Source organism: Mobula hypostoma, chromosome 7 (genome assembly GCF_963921235.1).
Source record: "Mobula hypostoma chromosome 7, sMobHyp1.1, whole genome shotgun sequence".
Lineage (NCBI taxonomy): Eukaryota > Metazoa > Chordata > Chondrichthyes > Myliobatiformes > Myliobatidae > Mobula > Mobula hypostoma.
Window position 1 is genome coordinate 46,619,243 of NC_086103.1, and position 19,005 is coordinate 46,638,247.

At 39.6% G+C, this 19,005-nt stretch overlaps 1 protein-coding gene and 1 long non-coding RNA gene across 2 annotated transcripts in view; one reads left to right on the top strand and one right to left on the bottom strand.

The window, feature by feature from the left end:
* LOC134348899 (uncharacterized) overlaps nt 1–12,641 on the top strand; it is a 34,501-nt gene extending 21,860 nt beyond the window's left edge. Inside the window, exon 3 of the long non-coding RNA XR_010018514.1 lies at nt 12,377–12,641. This is a non-coding gene — a long non-coding RNA (uncharacterized LOC134348899). The remainder of the gene's footprint in view (nt 1–12,376) is intronic.
* The window catches only part of LOC134348897 (glutamine--fructose-6-phosphate aminotransferase [isomerizing] 2-like), a 41,918-nt gene continuing 27,466 nt past the window's right edge, over nt 4,554–19,005 (bottom strand). The window contains exons 11-19 of the mRNA XM_063052693.1: nt 18,031–18,126; nt 17,791–17,888; nt 15,202–15,322; nt 14,794–14,951; nt 12,692–12,806; nt 11,303–11,430; nt 9,409–9,576; nt 6,602–6,763; nt 4,554–5,120 (exon numbers count right to left, since the gene is read on the bottom strand). Of these exons, the coding sequence (XP_062908763.1) occupies nt 5,076–5,120; nt 6,602–6,763; nt 9,409–9,576; nt 11,303–11,430; nt 12,692–12,806; nt 14,794–14,951; nt 15,202–15,322; nt 17,791–17,888; nt 18,031–18,126 (1,091 nt within the window). The 3' untranslated portion in view covers nt 4,554–5,075. The remainder of the gene's footprint in view (nt 5,121–6,601; nt 6,764–9,408; nt 9,577–11,302; nt 11,431–12,691; nt 12,807–14,793; nt 14,952–15,201; nt 15,323–17,790; nt 17,889–18,030; nt 18,127–19,005) is intronic.

A 19,005-nucleotide genomic window follows, 5' to 3' on the forward strand; every position in this document is an offset into this window, starting at 1 on the left:
TGGGTGCAAGTCAGTAACAGGGAGCAATCACTCTAATGTGAGTATTCTATAGGTCCCCAATAGCATCAGGGACAATGAGGAGCAGTTTGGGTGACAGATTCTGGAAAGGTGCAAAAATAACAGGGTTGTTGTCAAGTATCAACTTCCCTGATATTTATTGGCACACCCTTCGTGCAAAATGCTTAGGTGGGGCAGAGTTAGTTTGGTGTATCCAGGAAGGATTCCTGACACAGTATGTAAGCAGGCTGACTAGAGGAGAGGCTATACTGGGTCCAATATGAGGCAATGAACGTAGTCAGGTGAGGGTTCTCTCAGTGGAGACAGTGACCGCAGCTCCCAGACCTTGACCATAAACTTGGAGAGGAAAAGTAGTTGGAGGAGAGGAAATTTTGATGCTATTAGGCAGGAACTTGGGAGCATAAATCGGGAACGATGTACTTGGGGAAATTCAGAATGGAAATATCGATGTTGTTTAGGGAGACTGACATGGGGTTCCGAAGAGGTTTGTCCCATTGAGCTTCGGAAAGAATGTGAAGGAACCATGGTTGACAAGGGATGTAGAGAGGAAGAAAGAAGCATACTGGTGGTTTAGGAAGCAAGGATTAGACAGGGCTCTGGAGAGGCCCTACCATATCTGCATCTACCACCGTTGCCGGCAGCCCATTCCATGCTCTCACCACTCTGTGTGTAAAAAATATTTACCCCTGACATCTCCTCTGTGTCTACTTCCAAGCACCTTAAAACTGTGCTCTCTTGTGCTACCTATTTCAGCCCTGGGAAAAAGCCTCTGACTATCCACATGATCAATGCCTCTCATCATCTTATACAACTCTATCAGGTCACCTCTCATCCTCCATCACTCTAAGGACAAAAGGCTGAGTTCACTCAACCTATTCTCATAAGGTATGCTCCCAAATCCAGGCAACATCCTTGTAAATCTCCTCTGCACCTCTGCACCCTTTCTATGGTTTCCACATCCTTCCTGTAGTGAGGTGACCAGAACTGAGCACAGTCCTCCAAGTGGGGTCTGACCAGGGTCCTATATAGCTGCAACGTTACCTCTTGGCTCCTAAACTCAATCCCACGATTGATGAAGGCCAATGCACTGTTTGCTTTCTTAACCACAGAGTCAACCTGCGCAGCAGCTTTGAGTGTCCTATGGACTCGGACCCCAAGATCCCTCTGATCCTCCACACTGCCAGGAGTCTTACCACTAATACTATATTCTGCCATCATATTTGACCTACCAAAATGAACAATTTCACACTTATCTGGGTTGAACTCCATCTGCCACTTCTCAGCCCAGTTTTGCATCTTATCGGTGTCCCATTGTAACCTCTGACAGCCCTCCACAGTATACACAACACCTCCAACCTTTGTGTCATCAGCAAACTTACTAACCCATCCCTCCACTTCCTCATCCAGGTCTTTTATAATCACCATGAAGGGTCCCAGAACAGATCCCTGAGGCACACCACTGGACACCAACCTCCATGCAGAATATGACCCATCTACAACCACTCTTTGCCTACCGTGGGCAAGCCAGTTCTGGATCCACAAAGCAATGTCCCCTTGGATCCATGCCTTTTTACTTTCTCAATAAGCCTTGCATGGGGTAGCTTATCAAATGCCTTGCTGAAATCCATATACACTACATCTACTGCTCTACGTTCATCAATGTGTTTCGTCACATCCTCAAAACATTCAATCAGGCTCGTAAGGCACGACCTGCCTTTGACAAAGCCATGCTGACTATTCCTAATCATATTATGCCTCTCTAAATATTCATAAATCCTGCCTCTCAGGATCTTCTCCATCTACTTACCAACCACTGAAGTAAGATTCACTGGTCTATAATTTCCTGGGCTATCTCTACTCCCTTTTTTGAATAATGGAACAACATATGCAACCCTCCAATCCTCTGGAACCTCTCCTGTCCCCATTGATGATGCAAAGATTATCGCCAGAGGCTCAGCAATCTCTTTCCTCGCTTCCCAAAGTAGCCTAGGGTATATCTTGTCTGGTCCTGGTGACTTATCCAACTTGATGCTTTCCAAAAGCTCCAGCACATCCTCTTTCTTAATATCTACATGCTCAAGCTTTTCAGTCTGCTGTAAGTCATCCCTGCAATCACCAAGAGCCTTTTCTGTAGTAAATACTGAAGCAAAGTACAGTATTCATGAAGTACCTCTGCTATCTCTTCCGGTTCCATACACACTTTTCCACTGTCATACTTGATTGGTCCTATTCTCTCACGTATTATCCTCTTGCTCTTCACATGCTTGTAGAATGCCTTGGAGTTTTCCTTAATCCTGTCCACCAAGGCCTTCTCATGACCCCTTCTGGCACTCCTAATTTCTTTCTTAAACTTCTTCCTGCTAGCCTTATAATCTTCTAGATCTCTATCTTTTGTAAACTCTTCTTTTCTTCTTGACTAGATTTATAACAGACTTTGTACACCACAGTTCCTGTACCCTACCATCCTTTCCCTGTCTCATTGGAACGTATCTATGCAGAACCCCACGCAAATATCCCCTCAACATTTGCCACATTTCTTCCGTACATTTCCCTGAAGACATCTGTTCCTAATTTATGCTTCCAAGTTCCTGCCTGATAGCCTCATATTTCCCCTTATTCCAATTAAACACTTTCCTAACTTGTTTGTTCCTATCCCTCTCCAAAGCTATGGTAAAGGAGATAGAATTGCAATCACAATTGTCTTTGTGTCTTTAATGAGTATTTTGCTTCAGTATTCACTGGAGAGAGGGACTTGATGAATGTGAGCACAGTGTAAATCAGACTGGTATGCTGGAACATGTCAACTTTAAGATAAAGGATGTGCTGGAACTTTGATGAACATTATAATGATTTTCCAAACATCCTAATGCTGGACAGGATATACCCCAAGTTACTCCCAGAAGCTAGGGAATAGATTGATGCATCTTTGGTTGTGACCTTTGCATCTTCACTGGCCAGGAGTGGTACCAGAAGACTGAAGAATGGCAAATGTTATTCCATTGTTCAAGAAAGGTATGAGGGATAATCCTGGGATTTATGTACCAGTAAGTTTACATGAGTAATGGGCAAAAAATGGAGAGGATTCTTAAAGACAGGACTTATGAGAATTTAGGGAGGCATAGTTTGATTGGGGATAGTCAGTATGGCTTTGTGAGAGGCAGATAATAGAGTTATAGAAAAGTACAGCACAGTATTCTAGAGTTATGTGAATATAGTAGCAAATATTAATTCAAGCAAGAACCAGTCCAATTCTTCAATGTAAATTGCAAACAGTACAATAAATCGAAGTTAAAAGTGACCTTTGTAAATAATCAGTACTGTTTATGGTGCACAGGCCGGTCAACAGACTAAGAGATATGGTTCGAGATATGGTTCGTCATATGGTGATCATGAGGCATTTGCGTAAGCATCAGCCTAACATTAACACAATAGGGTTGAGTTAATTGGCCTGCATCAATCCGGGTAACTATGGTTTTAAATCATTTACACTATTGTAAACATGTTCAAGGAAGCTTGTAGATCAGACTGATACTATCACTTAGCACATCAGATAGCAGATCTATCAATAGTTGGCCATCTAGCTCTCCACCCTCAGACATTTTTAGAATATCTGTGTTAATTAGTTTCTTCCAACAAAGGTGTTTGAATCTTCAGAGGTGTCTTATTAATTACAATGTGCTTCCACTGTAAATGTGTACCTCAAAGGAACCATTTGTCAACCCAGAGTATTGAAGTAAACGATGCCATAGTAACTATTGAAGTTGTATCGAATCATCTTCCTGTTATATACTTTTGAATATGAGTGACTCTAACAGGAAGCTCTGCAAGAAAATGTCTGTTTGTTGTGATAAATACTTTCATAACCACAATTTCTCCAGTGACTTAGATTACAGTCACAACTCTAGATAGACCACACTTGGGGCATTGTGTTCAGTTTAGGTCACCTCATTATAGGAAGGATGTGGAAGCATTAGAGAGGGTGCAGAGGAGATTAACCAGGATGCTGCCTGGATTATGAGGATAGGCAAAGCGAGCTATTGCTTTATTTATTGGAGCAAAAAAAGATGAGAGGTGACTTGATATATGTACAACATGATGGGGACATAGATAGGTTGGACAGTCAGTGACCTTTTCCCAGGGTGGAAATGGCTCATATGAGAGGACATAATTGTAAGGTGATTAAGTGCAAGTATGGGGGAGAGGGCTGTCAGTGGAAGTTTTTTCCACACAGACAGTGGTGGGTGTGTGTAACGTGCTGCCATTGGTGGTGGTAGAGGCAGGTACATTAGGGACAGTAAAGAAACATTTAGATAGGCACACGATGATTTTAAAAAATGGAGGAGCATGTAGGAGGAAAGGGTTAGGTTGATCTTGGAATAGGTTAAAAGGTCAGCACAACATTGTGGGCCGAAGGGCCTGTACAATTCTATGTTCTGTGTTATGACCAAAATAAAAGACACATATACACAATCGTTTTAAACTGACTTTCATATTTTATTTAAATATAAGTCAATGTGACAGCAAACGAAAAGCAGAAACATTTCATTTTGTGTCTTTACTCAACTTAAACTTTCAATTAATCCCTTTAGACTTAAAAAAGATATATAATTAATAAAATACATTTTCACTGATCACTTCAGGTATCTCCGACATGGAAAACTGATTCTTTGAAAAATTCATAGTCTAAAAAGGCATAATATAGAAGAAATATAAATCAAGTTTTACAATTGATTTTCTTGGTATTTAATATTGCACTTTTGTTTGTATCCATTCCATCAGTTTATGTAAACAGTTTCTTCAATCAAGGTAGCTACCTGATGATACATTTAGCAGATGAATAAAACTCACAGGAAGAGGCACTTAACATTGTAACCCAGCCATACACAGCATCATTTGATTTGTATCAAATATGCAACAGGCATATATTCTTCTTCACTGCAGACACCCTGATTAGATAGTTTAATTATAAGCATCATTTCACAATGAACGATAGCCAAAAGAGAATACGAAAGGTTGGTCAGAACTTCAGACTTGAAACGGGTGAGGTATTCAGTTCCTCATTCAACAGTGACGGATTTGGCCAGGTTTCGAGGAAAGTCAACCTGAAATAAATAATTCAATGTAGTTAATAATCACCTACTTTAATAGCATTTTCTTTCCTACCCAAAAAGAAATTAAGGCGAACAGTAAAAGGCTGATGAACTCTGAAGTCCTTATCATCTCCAGCTACTTGGAGGAGCAACAGACAGGTGTTATTTCTTAGTTCTGGTGATGTTCCTGCCCATGCCCAGCTCAGGCCACTCTAACAATTAGGATATTTCATCATGGAGGAGGCCTTAAAAAGATGTGCTTCAAAAGGTGCCATCCATCATCCAGGACCCTCACCAACCAGGACATGCCTTCTTCTCTTTACTACTTTCAGGGAGAAGTTACAGGAGCCTGAAGATGCACGCTCAACAGTTTAGGAACAGCTTCTTCCCCTCCGCCATCAGATTTTTGGGTGGTCCATGAACACTACCTCACTATTCCCCTTTTGCATTTTTTTTGTTTTTTATTGTAATTAACAGTAATTTTTAATATCTTGTACAGCTGCCACAAAACAAATTTCATGACATTTACAGTACGTCAGTGATAATAAAAATAATTCTGATTCAATGCATGGGAATTCCTAATTATTAGCTTGGCTTCCCATGAATAGAGGGCAAAAATGAAGAGGAGGTTTCATCATTTTGAACTGCCCTAGGGATATCCAATGATGTTTCACCATTTTGAACTGTCCTAGGGATATCCAATGACGTTTCACCATTTTGAACTGTCCTAGGGATATCCAATGACATTTCACCATTTTGAACTGTCCGAGGGATATCCAATGACGTTTCACCATTTTGAACTGTCCTAGGGATATCCAATGACATTTCACCATTTTGAACTGTCCTAGGGATATCCAATGACGTTTCACCATTTTGAACTGCCCTGGGGATATCCAATGACGTTTCTTCATTTTGAACTGTCCTAGGGATATCCAATGATGTTTCACCATTTTGAACTGCCCTGGGGATATCCAATGACGTTTCTTCATTTTGAACTGTCCTAGGGATATCCAATGACATTTCAACATTTTGAACTGCCCTAGGGATATCCAATGACGTTTCTTCATTTTGAACTGCCCTAGGGATATCCAATGATGTTTCTTTCACTACAGCCTGCTGGTCATGAACTGTTAAAGATTCAGAAACTAAGCCAACTCAACCAACTAACTCAAAACCTGCCACTTGCTTTATTATCTCTTGGGCCATCGTAAACCTACTTGAGGAATTCAAATAGACATTCTTCTTCAGAAGCAATTTGAGAGTGACTAGTACTAGTCTCCTTATCACCAAACTCTATACAAGTACAAACAATGGACTATTTAATGAGACAAATATCAAGCAGAACCTGTTTATTATTCAATTTAAGCTTTTAAATTTTGTATTTTAAATTAGTATTTTGAAAAAATACACATTTAAAATATTTGGATCCTTTCATTTGAATAATATAACCATGCTATATAGGTAGTACATCTTAAGAAGTAAAAGTAACTCACATCATATCCTCGAAGAACAGCCAAATGGAATGAAAGAAGTTGAAGAGGAACTACAGTTAAAATTCCCTGTAAACAGTCGACTAAATGTGGAATTTCAATAGTTCTGTATGCACATTTCTTACTCTCCTCATCATTCTTTGTGCAGAGTACTATTGGACGGCCCTAAATAAAAGGAAGCACATGTCAGAACCGCTCAACAAATTCACGGTGACACAAACAAAAAAAATGCAGTTAATTAATTCAATCTAAAGACACAGTAGCTATTAAAATGCACAAAGTACATTACACAACACTCTTTGTCCGTGCATTTCAGACAAAATAATTTTAAACACCAAGTAATGCAAGGGTGATATTCATTTCTCAGGGACAGTTGATGTGCAAACAAGATCCAAATTTAAAATTAGCCGTACAAGTTCAATTGCTACTTCAGCAGCTGTAATTTCAAAAGCTGTTTCCATTTAAATGATTTGAACAAAAGTACCATCTTACTATACAGTCTGAGAGTATGACTTTGGTAGCTGCATCTCTAATTCTCCATCCTACTTCCTCTCTGCTTTCTCTGCCCCTGCCCTTGGCCTCCTACAATAATTCAATCAGGCTAAACACAAGCTTGACAAATACTTTTTAATGTACTTAAAAGGTTCAAAAAAGTGACCATCGCAAGGGGTTACTTTTGTATGCACTTCCAAGGGGATAAACAAATACTCCTGTTTACAATGAATACAGCTGAAATCTGCAGCCGCAGGCACTGCAGTAAGTTACATTGTGTCAAGCTATTTTGAAGAAATTGCGATCTTCAGAACCAGCAAACTCAAAACTCTGACCACCCAGAGAGTGAGTGCAGGAGCTGAAGGAGCAATCTGTTTCCCATCCTACCAGTTCTCGTCTCAGTACTATGGAAACTCCAGCCTGATGGGATTGCTGGACAGATAGGAGAGATAATTGACCATGCTGAGGGTCCTGCCTATGCAGCACTCTTGATAAATATCTCTGATGGGTGAAAGAGAGACCCCGATGATCCTCTCAGCAGTCCTTGCAATCCTTCATATGGACTAGCAGTCAGATGTCTTGCATTCCCATACCGGGCATTGATACAGCTGCTCAGGACACTCATGATGGTGCTCCTGTAAAAATCGATTAGAAGGGAGGATGGGGGAAACCTCAATTGCCTCAATCTCTTCAGGAAGTGGAGACACTACCGTGCTTTCTCTACCATGGAGAGAGGTGGTGTTGAGGGACCAAATGAGATTATTAGTTATGTGCACTCCCAGAAACTTGGTGCTCCTAACTCTTTCCACAAAGCAGCCATGAATATGCAGTGAGGAATGGTTTATTAGAATTAACTCCTGCCTGAGTAAGGATCTGGACCTGCTGTAATTGGTCTGCTGCCACAACTGGTTTACAGCAAACGCAATCACACTGGCTTCGAAGCACCTAGACAACAGCAATAGCTACATCAGGCTATTGTTTATTGATTACAGCTCAGCAATCAACCTCAGTACTAATCTACAAGCTTCAAAACCTGGGCCTCAATACCTCCCTCTGCAACTGGACCCTCAGCTTCCTTACAGGGGACCACACTCAGTGTGGATCAGAAACAACAACTCCTCCTTGCTTACAGTCAACTTTAAGGATGTGTGCTTAGTCAGCTGCCCTACTCTCTCTCTACATTCATGACTTTGGGGCTCGGCACAGCTGAAACACCATCTATAAATTCGCTGATCACACCACTGTTGTGGACAGTATCTCCGATGCTGATGAGGAGTGAGACAGACGAGCTGATGGAGTGGTGTCCCAGCAACAACCTTGCATTCAACAGCAGTAAGATCAAAGAATTCATTGTGGACTTCAGGCCAGGACACACTTGGAGCAGTGAGCAGCGTCAAGCTCCTGGGTGTCAACATCTAAAGATCTTTGTTGGGCCTGAAAAGGGCGCACCAGTAGGAGTTTGAGGAGACTTGGTCTGTCACCAAAGACTTACAAATTTCTACAGATGTACAGTGGAGAGTATTGTTACTGGTTGCATCACAGTCAGGTATGAGGACTTCAATAGGCAGGATAGAAAGAGGCTGCAGAGAGTTGTAAACTCAGCCGGATCCATCATGGACACAATTCTGCCCACCACCCAGAGCATCTTAACAAGAGGAGGGTGGCATTTGCCATTGAGGACCCTCATTATCTGGAGAATGTTCTCTTCTTGTTACTGTTATCAGGAGGAGGTACAGGAGTCTGAGACCCACACTTAACATTTTAAGAACAGCTTCTTCCCCTCTGCCATCAGATTTGTGAACAATCCACAAACACAACTTTGTTATTCCTATTTTGCATTAATTATTTTTGTAACATAGTAATTTTTCTGTCTTACACTGCAGTGTTGCAGCAAAAAAAATCACTACGTATCAGTGATAATATACCTGATTCTGATTGTTATAGATTTCTGGATTCTGCATTGATACAGATTATTTAATGATTCTACTCTTACCTTTAAAATCCTTTCTTGACCTAACTTTTGTTCCTTTACATCCCACTCCCATTTTGCCTTGTATCATCATCAATTGGTATTCAACATCTTCTATCCACCATTTTGTCACAGATCTTTACTTTGTTCTTTTATTGCCTATAACTGACCTCTCTCATTCTAAAGTATTGCCCAATTATTTTTAGTTCTTTCAATTATTTACGATGGAGTTAATTTGATCAGAAAGTTTGAATTCAACTCCTCCTATTGCAGTTGAAGAGGGTAACATACAAAAACGAATGCAGTGCAATATCAGATGAACTCTGAAAGAAAGTGACAATAACTTTACCTGTCGTGCAGCGACCTGTTGCATAGCATTCTGACACTTGGTGTAGCATGAATCCCTCATAATAATCATTATAACAGGCATCAGCTTGTCAACTAAAGCTAAAGGACCATGTTTTAACTCTCCTGCCAAGATCCCTTCAGAATGCATGTAAGTGATTTCTTTGATTTTCTATTGACAGAACAAAAAGAGATAATTACCGTTCAGAGCAATCAATATTTTATATAAAGCTATAACTCAAACTAGAAAAAGAAAAAAAAGAGAATCATCCCCCTCCCCACACACAATCAAGTACCAATAAATTACTCACAGCTATTTTCATCATCTGCATTCAAGTCTGCAAACAGATATACAAAGCTTGCATACATTTAGAGGAGCATTACCTTGTGCAACCCAATAGATAATAATAAATAATTTGTCAGATTAAATTTAAGGTGAAGTATTATGAAGTCATTTGCTTTGAATAAGGCTTAAGAAGTATTTTCTTAATGTTAAGTGATTTGGTAATTAGGATCCAAGTGTTCTTTCTACAAATCACTTTTGCTTATAGTTATAAAAAACCAAGTACTTAGATAAATGCTTAGATAAATACCATCTGAAGGGAGATGGAACATAAAAAGTAAGGAAGTGATGTACAAGCTAAATTTTGGAAAACAAAAATGCAGACGTCATCTGGACACCTCAATTTTAAGAGTCATTTAATTTTATTAAATTCATTATGACATTACCAGAATTGAAATTATGGGAGCACATTGTATGACTGTGGCTTATATCCCTAGTGTTGACAAAAATGAGAAATCATTTAATCACATATGATGAAAACAATAGGGGTTTGCAAGTCTTTTCAAGTGGATGACTTTGGTGATAGATTATTGACATGAAACATTAACTCCATTTTTGCTGAATAATCCAAATATTTCATTGGGATTGCTCTCTATAGGACTCCCTTGTACACTCAACCCTCCCCACCGATCTCCCTCCTGGCACTTATCCCTGCAAGCATGACAAGTGGTACAAACGCCCCTGCACCTCCTTGCTCACCACCTGGGCACCAAACAGTCCTTCCAGGTGAGGCGATGCTTCACCTGCGAGTCTGTTGGGGTCATCTGTTGTTCCTGGTGCTCCTGGTGCGGCCTCCTCTACATGGGTGAGATCAGGTGCAGATTCGGGCACAACGTCATTGAGTACCATCATGGTCTGTCGCAGAAAAACAGGATGTCCTGCAGGCTACCCATTTCAATCTAACTTCCCATTCCCATTCTGACATATCTGCCTATGGTCTCCACAATGAGGCCAGGTTCAGGTTGGAGAAGCAACATCTCATATTCTGTTTGGTAGACTCCAACCTGATGGCAGGAACATCGATTTGTCTAACTCTGCTAAAGATACCCCCTCCACCCTTCTCCCGTTGTCTATTTTTCATTCTGGTTACCCTCCCACCCTTTCCCTTCTTCTCACCTACCTAACACTTCCTGTGGTCTCACTCCTTCTTCCCTTTTTCCACGGCTAACTGTCCTTTCCTATTAGATTCCTGTTTCAGCCCTTTATCTCTTCCACCTGTCACCTACCAGCTTTTCACGTCATCCACTTTCCTCCACCCTGTCACCTTCCCCTTCCCTTGGTCTCATCTATCGCTTGCCAGCCGGTAACCCCCTCCACCCATCCACCCACCTCCCCTCCTTATTTTGGCTTTCACCTCCTTCTTTTCCAGTTCTTTTGAAGGATCTTGCCCAAAACTTAAATGTTTATTCCCCTTCATAGATGTTGCCTGACTTACTAAGTTCCTCTAGCATTTTGTGTCTGTTGCCCAAGTACTTGCATTTTTTTTTAACTTCAGCATGTAACAGCCTTTGATTATTTTTCCCACAAGAAGGGATTTTACAGGGGTTCTACTTACTAAAGCTCCTTCAAGGCAGGTAGCATAATGATACCCACGGCCCATGACTAGGAGTGATTTGTGCTGGAACAACTCTCGGGCCAATTGCTCAATTTTTTCATCCAAGGACAAAACCTCTTTGATCAAGTCTAAGAGAAGCAAGATGAAAATTTTTTAAAAGTCAGTAAATGAGGCAGTTGTGAGGCTAATAAATACTCCTGAACTGATGTTATTATCATCTAAAATTTCAGTGATATGCAATCAAAGCATGTAAATACTCAATAAGAAAATAAACATTTTGTTTTCCAGTACAATCATGTTTACCACTATTTTCCCCAAGTTCTATTTTGGATCTTTCCTGGACTAGACCTAATCACAATGGCCTATTCTTCCTGTATAATCATGTAAATTAATCTGCTTCAAACATTTATTATTTGAATGGAGAACTATACCATGCTTCAGCAATTATCAGTATGTAGAAGGAAATTCCTCCAAACTTTCTAATTGATTGATGATCCCTCACTACCAAATTCCCCAGGTGAATTCAGACAGGAAACTTTCTCTTACTGGGCAACATGGAATTAGGAGTCAATGTTTAAAAACAAGTGCTTGCTCACTTAAAACAGAGGTTTGGAGATTTTTCCCCCTCTGTGAATGTCACAAGTCATTAGAACTTTCCTTCAGAAGTGTAGAGGAAACAGATTGCCAGTGCAATTCCCTATGTTTAATAAGCTGAAGAGTGAAAGATATGAATGGTTATGATGCCAAATGAGAGAATGCAAGGGTTTGCTTATTGCAACTAGTCCATCTAAAGGAGATGTAAATAAAGGGAGATGAATGATGACAGAGGAAAGGAACAATGCTGGAACCACAAGATGCAAAGTACTGTAATTGCCGCAAGTTTAAAATAAAAGATAATGCGGGAAATGCCCAGCAAGTCTGGCAGAATTCGGGAGAGAAGATTTAATCCCCAATTTAAACTCAGTTGAAGTAAGGCATTTGGAAAAGGGAACCCTTAATTATAAATCTGCATAGTCACAGAGGCATAAGATACAAAATATTGAACCCACCGATGTCTTTGTTCCCACCGTTTAGGTCTGAATCCTACCCAGATTTGATGCGGAGCTGATGGGCAGGAGACCACCACCTGGAGTCAAAAGGATTAATCCTCAACTCTAAATTTAGGGAGTATGTGGTTAAGAGATGATTACTGATGGTTAGAAGAACAAGAAGAAAATCAAGAGTTCCTCCCTGGACTGGGTAGAAATAAACAAGCCTTACAGTGATTCGAAAGAACACGCTAACATTTAAAAGATGAACCTAGTTAATTTTATATATTTTTCAACAAAAATTTAATAAATGATTGCCTGGTTAAATTTCAATTATTGTTTGATAGACAATAATAAGCACCTGGTAAGGATTGAAGGCTGGCAATAATGTCCTTTCTCCTTTCCTGCATTGAGATGCGATCTTCACACATCATGAGGCCAAACATAATTAAGGAAACAAACTGGCTTGTATAGGCCTGAAAATAAGTTGATAAAAGGAGGTTTACCATGATATATTTAAGAAATATTTAAAAGATCTGAAAAACATAGTGCTGGTATAGGGATTATCAAGCATTGCTCATTTTAAAGCAAGGTATATTTTATCAGTCCACTCTGCACATATTCCTCACAATGCTACTTGCACGGCTAGCAAATTCACTTCAATTTCTAGCTCAAAGTAACCAACTTGAAATCTAATTTGAACAATACAAATAGTTCAACAAATAGTTCACACATGTGAGCCATATTGTAAAATTTACATTATATTCATTTGAAAATGGAATAAATTGTGAGAGATTTTTCAAAAGGGAAGCGAGAAAGTTGGCCAGTGCTAGTGAATATAAAATAGACATCTTGACCAAGGAATTCTTTGATTTCCAAGCTTCATGTACTTTCTTTCTTTGAAATAACTGATTCCAAACAAAAGCGCTTTTAGAGGAGAGTTCAGCTTGAACTCCAGCAGAGGGCAAATCAAATAGAGACCCAAATAGAGAAATGGAAGATTAGTAAAAGACAACTAATATTTTGCTGACTGAACTTCAGAGTTGAACGATCCTAAACTCGTATTCTACTTGCTTACTTTTCATATACACTGTATATCATCTGTATACAAAGAAAATATATTTAATACAAAGAAAACCATTTGAGTTATTCCATCGCATAGCATGATTTCAGCTGTGGATCACAGTAAATCTCTGATAACCCATCATGCTCTGGATATTTGTGGTGCCAGACTGTCATTTTGACTACCTCGTTAATTCTGATTAATCCTCTGACATACACTTTATGTGTTAACTCTGTAGTGTAATAATTTTTCCAATGAACGATTTTGAAAGGAATGTATGAAACATTGTCCTAGTGAGCCATATGGCCAAAATGGGGATTTCTGAACAACTGGACAACGGAGGGCATGCACTACTCTCCTGGTTCATTCTTGCTTCAAATTTCATTGAGAATGTCACTACATCTCTTCCAAAGCAAATCATTTAAATCCCTTTTCTCTCTCAATTAGGCAGGAACTAAAGACCTGCTTCTTTCAATAGCTAAACTAAAATTCGACTGAAGAGAGGTTAAGCTGGAAATTTTTTGGTGAAAGAATCCCTTTCATTGAAAATAAAAGTGAAGAAGAGAGATGCCAGATCTTTTGATGTCAAAGTAGGCATTCTATTTCGTCCAAGTGCACGGTCATCCAAACTGTAAAGATATTACTTACAGTTTTCACCAGATGAACCAGTAGACTTTCCAGATGAACAATATAAAGGGCTAATAATGACTTTAATGACTATAGAATCTTTAGGTTTTCTGCCAGAGTCACAGAGATTATGATATCCCTGGGGAAATACGCTCTTGATGTAAATAGGTACAGTGGGAACAAATTGCTGGGAGAGGGTTATTATATATGGTGAAAAATTGTGAAATTCCTATCAGTTGAAGACCACACGATTGAAATCATCTCTCCAAAGTAAGGACATACAAGACATCACAAAATGTCACATCATTGGAATCGAGCCCCAGACTTGAAACATTAACTTTTTCCACTATCCATTGATGCTGCCCAACCTGCCGAGTATTTCCAGCTCACACGTTGCACTATTAATTTGCATCAGTATTCACGGTTGAGAACATCATATACTGAACATCACCAGTAATGACGAAACACTGACAAAACACAAAAGTTTATTTGAAGAAAGTAATGTAGTAAATAAGACAAAATTTCAGATGGTTCCTATCCCTAGGCTTTAAAAAGAAATGATGTCTTCTGATTTTCTCTCAATTAGAGAGTAGTTTGTCTAGATGGGAAAATTCCATGTGTCTCTTTACTATTGAGATGAATTAAGAATTTCTCTTACCAGCCCAGCTGAATATTTATAACATTTTCAGTTTTTATTACTTAGTTGCATAGCGTTGTTTCAGTGGTATTCACAGAATAAAAATAACATTGATCGCTGAAGAAAAGTCACAAACCTTTGTGCTTGCTACTCCAATTTCTGGTCCAGCATTAATATGTATACCGCAATCTGTTTCTCGAGAGATCGAGCTTCCAACTGTGTTTGTAATGCCAACAGTCAAGGCACCACGATTTTTGCAGTATCGCAGAGCCATGAGAGAATCTGCCGTTTCACCTGTTAAAACAGAAATAGATTTGGGCATGATGTAAACTGATATTTTGGCAGGATACAAAATTATATTATTTCATACAATTATCTTCTTTCATCTGAACTTGGCAATTAAAATTATTACAGACTAAGTTATTTTCCAATAACACAAGTATATCTGCTGAAGTGGCAGAAGGGTAATCTGCTCATAACTACACATAGATATATGTTATTACAAGAAATTAAAAAATATATAAAATCTAGTTTTAATACCTACCTGACTGGCTAATGAAAAAACAGACATCATCTCTGAAAACAGGTGTACTTCTGTCCAAGAAATCACTGGCAAGTTCAACCATCACCGGTAGTTCTGTTAGTTCTTCCAATGCTTGACGTGTCTAAATCAATCAAAAACTAAAATGCAGTGATCCATCTACACTGATTACGTAATAAAATGTACACCTACTGGTGTACACAACTCAAGGTAATTTTTTTTCAAGCTTCCTAAGATTATTCACTCACAAGCAGATGTGAATTAAAACATTGAATGTGATTTCGTTTTATTTTTCTGTTGTTTTTTTGAGAGATACATCACCTACTGTCCCATAAGCCTCTGCATCCAGCACATAATCCTCCATAAATTCCGCCATCTCCAAAGGGATCCCACCACCAAGCACATCTTTCCCTCCCCACTCGCTTTCTGCTTTCCTCAGGATCACTCCCTAAGCGACTCCCTTGTCCACTTGTCCCGCCCCACCGATCTTCCTCCTGGCACTCATCCTTGCAAGCAGAACAAGTGCCACACCTGCCCCTACACCTCCTCCCTCACTACCATTCAGGGCTTCCAACCAGTCTTTACAGGTGAGGTGACACTTCACCTGTGAGTCTGTTGGGGTCATATACTGTATCCGGTACTCCCCACGTGGCATACTATACATCAGTGACACCCAATGTAGATCGGGAAACTGCTTCATCGAGCACCTTCGCTCTGTCCGCCGTGGAAACCAGGATTTCCTGGTGGCCACCTATTTCAATCCTATCTCCCATTCCCATTCCGACATGTCAATCCATGGCCCCCTCTGCTGGCATGATAAGGCCACACTTAGACTGGAGGAGCAACACTTTATATTCTGTCTGGATTGCCTCCAAACTAATGGCATGAACATCGATTTCTCGAATGACCAGTAATTACCCCTCCTCCGCTCCTTCACCATTCCCCATTCGTTTCCCTCTATCTGCCCATCACCTCTGGTTCTCCTCCCCTTTCCCTTTCTTCCATGGTCTTCTACCGTTTGCTATCAGATTCCCACCTTTCCATCCCTTTACCTCTTCCATCAATCAACTTCCCACCTCTTTACTTCACACCCTCCCCCTCTCCCAGTTACACCTTGATTAGTTTGTTCATCTTTTCAGTGAATCAGAGGTAGTTTTGTTGGTACTTTTAGAGTGAAGAGTGACGTCTGTAGTTCTGGTATCAGAAGCACAATCAGGAACAATTAATGAGAAAGGAAGCATCCAATAGCCAATTGCAGTATTTTTATTTGCCCCTCCCAAATTCTCTCAAAATTTCCCAGAATTTCTCTGAAAACCCTCAGATAATCTCAGACGCCACTGATTGTGCCTCACCAGGGCTCTCGGCATTTATATTCTAAAGTCTCCAAAAGAATGATGAGGTCCACAGACATTCACATAGGCAAGAAGCATTCCTTCATGCCATGCATTCATGTACAAGCCTTCCTGAAAACTGCAACAGGTTGGCCAAAACATTCATTCAAGAGGTGACACAATTTCTTCAGCAAGTTAAGTTTTTCAGGAAATTAGTTATTTTCAGTGAGAAATGAATGAATGGTAATAGAAAAATAGTGTCTGAAAAAAGGTACGAAATCGTTTTCTGCAACATTAATCCTGGTTAAAACAAAACTAAACATTGTGCACAAACCGAATCTAAACAGAAGTTCTGGATGATTGTTACAGCAATAACATATACAGTAACCCAGTTCCTAAATGCAACGGTATTTTGTGTTCCAGTGCATTTCTAGAGGTAGCTTGAAATGCAGTGACATAAATAGCGTGCAATATTTGCTTTGATGTCACTTGTAATGTTTTATACTGCACTTATTGTACCTGGGAGCACAGCAAACTTCAAAAACTGATGTAGGATTTAACTAGAATGCAAAAGCAGGCTTGCCATTGGTTAAAAGCCTCCACCTTACCTCTGCTACTGCCAGAGAGTCTGAAGTCTCCAAGAAAGTTCTCCTTTAAAGTATTCATCTTAATTATTACTACCCCTTCCTTCCCTGAAATCTTCAGTTTATTTCCACAAAAGTGATCATGTCCCCAACAAACCCCACAGTCACCACTTCCTCCCCCAGATGAATTCCCCAACAACCTCTTTCTATCTGAGAAAACAAAACCCTATTTATTATCTTCAATGACTTACCCCGTGATCTTATTGACCCCTCCCATAGCCTCCCAATCTCAGTGGCTGATCTCTGTACTGCCTGAACGCCAGTACGAAACTTTTCTGATCTGAAGTCTATCCACTTCCCAAAATTATCTCTCTAGATCCTCTCTTCTCTTCATCCTTCTGAATTATCTTGCTTAAACCCACTCCAACACCAGATGGGCTTTCCTGCACTCTTCCACTGCAAGCTTCAGACTCTTCTGTGGTTGCAGAGTTTTCTCTGAATCCAGGTGTACGATGCCTTAGGCCTCTCTTGTGATAAAATGGAGCAATCAGAGCGCCTTGCACGGTTGGACAGGCCTCTTCATGCAGTGCTGGTTTATCCCCTTTGTATGTTTTTAGTCTACTGCACCGAAAGACTCAGGCAAGGTAAATGAAAAGAAACGAGATGTTCAAACTTACTGCCACAGCAGCATGGTAACTGGTGCCGCAACCAATCATCAATAAACGCCTACACCGCTTTATTTCTTTGATGTGGTCTCTCAACCCACCTAGTATTACTGCAACAAATAAGAACACTTCATGTAATGGCTCGTTATTCAAAGCATATTCAAAATACTAGCAATTTGTTAGCTGATGAATAACATTATTCATCATATTGAAACTAAATTTTGTGCCATAAATATAATTCTATTTTATTACCTGTGCTATTTGTAAAATTTACTCTTCCTCGCATAGTATTAACTATAGATTCTGGCTGTTCAAAAATCTCTTTCTGCATGAATGCTTTGAAGTTACCTGCAAGAAAAAAAATCATTACGTCCCTAATTATTGTAAGTTCAACTAGAAATGATTACATTAACATATCTTTTCATTTTTATCTAGTGTTCAACCATACTCAATTTATACAGTGGTTAAAACAAAATTAACGGGACACCCTCTAACCAATTGGGGATGAGGGAGTAATTAAAAAGAAATGGGGAAAATTAGGTAAAGAATTTAACTGTTCTCCAGGACACAGTACAAAAAAGAGATCAGATGGGGTAAAGGGAAAAATTTGATGTTAGTAAATAATTTCCATTGTTTGGAATGATTTGTGCTAATTATGTATGAAACTAAGGAGCCTGAAGACGCTCTTCTTGGAATTGTTATTTCATTGACAATCTTATAGAGTAATGAAAATAACTGAATGATCACTCTGTGAAAAACTGACACAAACACAATCGGAGGGATGCTAAACACCAGCCATTTTTGTAACTAGTTTCCTGCTAAATTCCATCAAAGAGGAGTGCATTTGGCCTGTTGAGTTCTTTCTGTCTTATAGAGTAACCCTATTCCCTCACTCTTTTTCCTGTAAAAGAGTAAACCAGCATATTGGGAATAATAAAATGAATTTGAAACCAAAGTATAGAGAAGCAGGGGTATTCTGGTGGGAGGAATCCATGTGGTCATAAGGTTAAATGCACCAGAGATCAGAAATGAATGCAGTTTTGCAGTTTGCTGTAGCTGCAAAGCAACAGTTCTATTATGTGTGTTCCTCTTCTATGCAAAGATAGCTTGAAACTGCATTCAAGAAAAAAAATCTATGATAAGGTTTAAGTGGTAACAGTCTATAACGCCAGGTCAAGTTTGGTTACTTGGCTCTGCGTCTTCCTGCTGTAATAGTGTCAATTGGCT